The 3,528-nt window shown below is 26.7% G+C and overlaps 1 protein-coding gene across 1 annotated transcript; it reads left to right on the top strand.

Moving 5' to 3' along the window:
- The first annotated feature begins 1,048 nt into the window (after positions 1-1,048).
- On the top strand, positions 1,049-2,527 carry LOC149030600 (uncharacterized). Its single transcript, XM_089178661.1, has 5 exons — positions 1,049-1,059; positions 1,407-1,560; positions 1,710-1,870; positions 2,004-2,091; positions 2,242-2,527. The coding sequence occupies exons 1-4, from the start codon at positions 1,049-1,051 to the stop codon at positions 2,041-2,043; spliced, it is 366 nt and encodes a 121-aa protein (XP_089034787.1). The 3' UTR covers positions 2,044-2,091; positions 2,242-2,527.
- Positions 2,528-3,528: the final 1,001 nt, after the last annotated feature.

The following is a 3,528-nucleotide window of genomic DNA, read 5'->3' as shown; positions in this document are numbered from 1 at the left end:
GTGAAAATGCTTTTATTCAATGTTGGTTATGTTATTTTTCAAATGTTGCCCATGTGTATGTAACAAAATAAAACATTCTAATTAAAAAGAGATTCACATTATAACTTTCTAATTTTTACACTTTTTTTACTAGTACTTTACACACTTTTACTTGTAAATATTATAAAAATAATGAATAGAATAAAAAGAATCCATAATGTAAACATTATCTCATTGCATAAGAGAAAATTGTCATGTAGAAAAGAAACTTTGTCAAAGAAATTTGTAAAACAATTGACAATCGTTCGATTGCCAACATTACATAAGTCCCTATTATCTTTATGGATAACGTAAGAATTTTTTTTATGATAGGGATTTATCTTTATAATACTGGCATTTGAACGATTGTCAATTGTTTTACAAATTTCTTTGACAAAGTTTATCTTCTACATGATTATTTTCTCTAATGCAATGAGATAATGTTTTTATTGTGCATTCTTTTTTTATTTTATTCATTATTTTTATAATGTTTACATGCAATGTGTGTAAAGTATTGTGTATAGTGAAAATAGTGTAAAAATTATAGATTTATACTCTGAATTGCTGTTTATTTTGAATGTTATTTATATGTTTTTTCATTATTGCATAAATAGCATAATAAATAGGCAACATTTGAAAAATAACCTAAATAACATTGGAAAAAAGTATTTTCATAAAGGATTATGTCTTAGTCAAAAGGTGAATCTCGAGGAAAAGGTACATAGATTATATGTAATGAGCTTTTAAATAAAAATAAGCAAACTCATTCTTTAATTAACAATAATATTATTATTCTAATATACTCTAATTACATTTCAAATTGTTTCTATGCATATACATTGGTTTAAACATTTCATATGTTTTAACGTACATTAAATAGAAAATAATTTTAATATTTTATAAAAGTATGTTTCTTTTTTCGATTACAAATAAAATTGTTACTTGCTACTTATGATTATTCTAAAAATAATGAATAAAAAAAGAGAAAGTAGACTAAAGATAGTAAGTTATCTCATAGAAATCATGTAGAATGATCTTCGTGTGAATCATGTATAAACGTTGTTGTAAATATTTTTAAAAAAATTATGCATCTCTGAAAGTATTTCAATTGTAAAGATTCTTTATCGATACATATTTTGGGAATTTATTCTTTCATATGCTGCATTTTATATTAGATATTTTTATATCGACAATTCTCTTCCATACGATTGTATTCTTTTATGCAAAACGACAAAGTTTTCGTAATGTCTACATTGTCTTTATTCAATTCATTATTTTTAGAATATTTATAAGTTACGTGTACATTTATTAGAAAAATAGAAATGATTTTTAATTTATTTAATAAATAAATTATCATATGTAGTTTGACCAGCGTGGTCATGAAGAAGGTCAGATTCTGTACGTGTAAGAAGCTATGATGACCCTTTTCATGTTCAAAAAAATGAATTAGCCAATCACAGCCAAGCTTTCGTCCGAATTCTTCAGTTTCATGGCGTCATTCGTGGAGAACACATCGGAGTGTCATCGTCCCGTTACGATCAGGTAATTAAAAGATATTTTGTAAGGTTTACACCTTCCTATTATAATATATAAAGGATAAAAGGATCAATTTGGATTTTTTGAATATTTTTTGACAATTTTTGTGGTCCTATATCGTATTTTTAATCATTCGAAATTTTTCTTTATTATAGGTGGAAAGAAGATCTACTGCGCAACATTTTCGCGCATGCAGTATTTTCGCGCCAGTCTTACGCGTCTGTTTTATGCACATCAATATGGCGAATCTTTCGAATTTTTTAATCTGTCATCTGTATACGTGTTGCAGCGGATTTTGTTATCCCGTTAATTTCAGGTAATTGTTTTAATTAATATTTTAATGTACACCTTCCTGTTATATATTAAATGATATATAACGAATGTTATATATCAAATGCATACTACATGCATAATTTTTATATGCGTTTTAATATTTTACTTTCTTTTAGCTTTCTTAACATGGGAAGAGTTATAACACGAATTCACTAATCTTTTAACCTTGTGGCAACTTTTTTTATCTTCTCCATATATGGCGAGGTGAGCATTATTTCTTTTAAATATAAGCATATAAGCATATAGAAATACTACAGAAAGAGTGAGAGAGAAGGAGTGAGAGAGAGAGAGGAAGAATAAGAAAACAATACACTCGACATATAGGTTATTATAAATGTGTGTTTTAATTTCCAGGAATTTCTCGAGGAAATTTCTTCGTCGAATTTCCGACGACAAAACGTAAACAGCCGATAACATAGGTATAATAGCCGAACGTTCGACACTCCCGAGATCTCCTCTACCAAGGTTACGTAGTAGCATACCTCTTATTCGCCTTCTATCTTTCAACGAGACAACATGAACGAAAAAGAGGCGTATTAAATTATTTAATAATTTTATTTCTAACGTTATCTTTTTGATTTTAATAGTTTAAAAAAGCTTTTCATTGCATAGAATGGTATAAAATCTGGTTTATTTTTTATGTTACTCTTTATTAAGTTTGCTGATACAATTACTGTTTTATTTAGACAACTTTAAAGATTTTGAATTAATATTTTTACTAACATAACATACTTGATATGTAATATTGTAAGCAAATAGTTGCATACTTTGATCAATTTCACAAATATTTAATAACTTTAACTTTTAATTATGTCAATTCTCATAGATTATTAAATTATTTTTTGATATTTACCATTGAATATTTTATCAAAAATATTCAAAGGTTTTAATGTGTGCCCTGCCTTCAGAAATGATTTACACGAAATATTGTAATATAGTCTTTAGTATGTTTCAGCTCTTTTCAGACTTTTTATTTAATTTTATTTTATACATCGTCATCCTAAGGGTAGGATACCCATCCTGCAGTCATCAACGAAGACTAAAAGTAAGTATATTTTACTATCAAAAATTTCTATGATAATTTCAATGGATTTTTATTACAACAATGATATTAATTGTTCTTTTTCTTGTTATGTTTCAGAAAATCATTGCAATCGAGCGCGTAGGCAATGAGGTTCTCGTGTGTTGCATCGTGTTAAAATAAAATATAAAAAAGTCGACAAGAGTAGATTCAGTGTTGATCGTCGCATGTTAAAGTTTCGTTTGCTCGGTTAAGAAACTCGCAAGTTTCTTTTATTCGGTTTAAACGAGTGCTCATCGTCATCCTAAGGGTAGGATACCCATCCTGCATTTATCGTGCATTCATCAAAGTGAGTATATTTTTCTATTAAACATTTTCTCAATAATTATAGTAATTTTTATATAACAACGATTTATATAATCTTGTTTTTATTTGTGTTTCAGATCATCGTTTGAATAGTATTCACATTTTATTCAATAAGTTCATTTATTAATTCGTTTAACACTAGATTTGTTCAATATTTTTTAAAAATTTACAAACATTGTTTAAATAAAAAAGTGGGTAGAGGAGAGGAATTAATATTTACGTATATTTCATTGCAGCATTAAAATTTAATATAT

Source organism: Polistes dominula, unplaced genomic scaffold (genome assembly GCF_049000335.1).
Source record: "Polistes dominula isolate Pdom_NZ unplaced genomic scaffold, Pdom_raw_medaka contig_11, whole genome shotgun sequence".
NCBI classification, from domain to species: domain Eukaryota; kingdom Metazoa; phylum Arthropoda; class Insecta; order Hymenoptera; family Vespidae; genus Polistes; species Polistes dominula.
The sequence above is the reverse complement of the archived record's forward strand: the minus strand, read 5'-3'. Positions and strand labels throughout refer to the sequence as shown.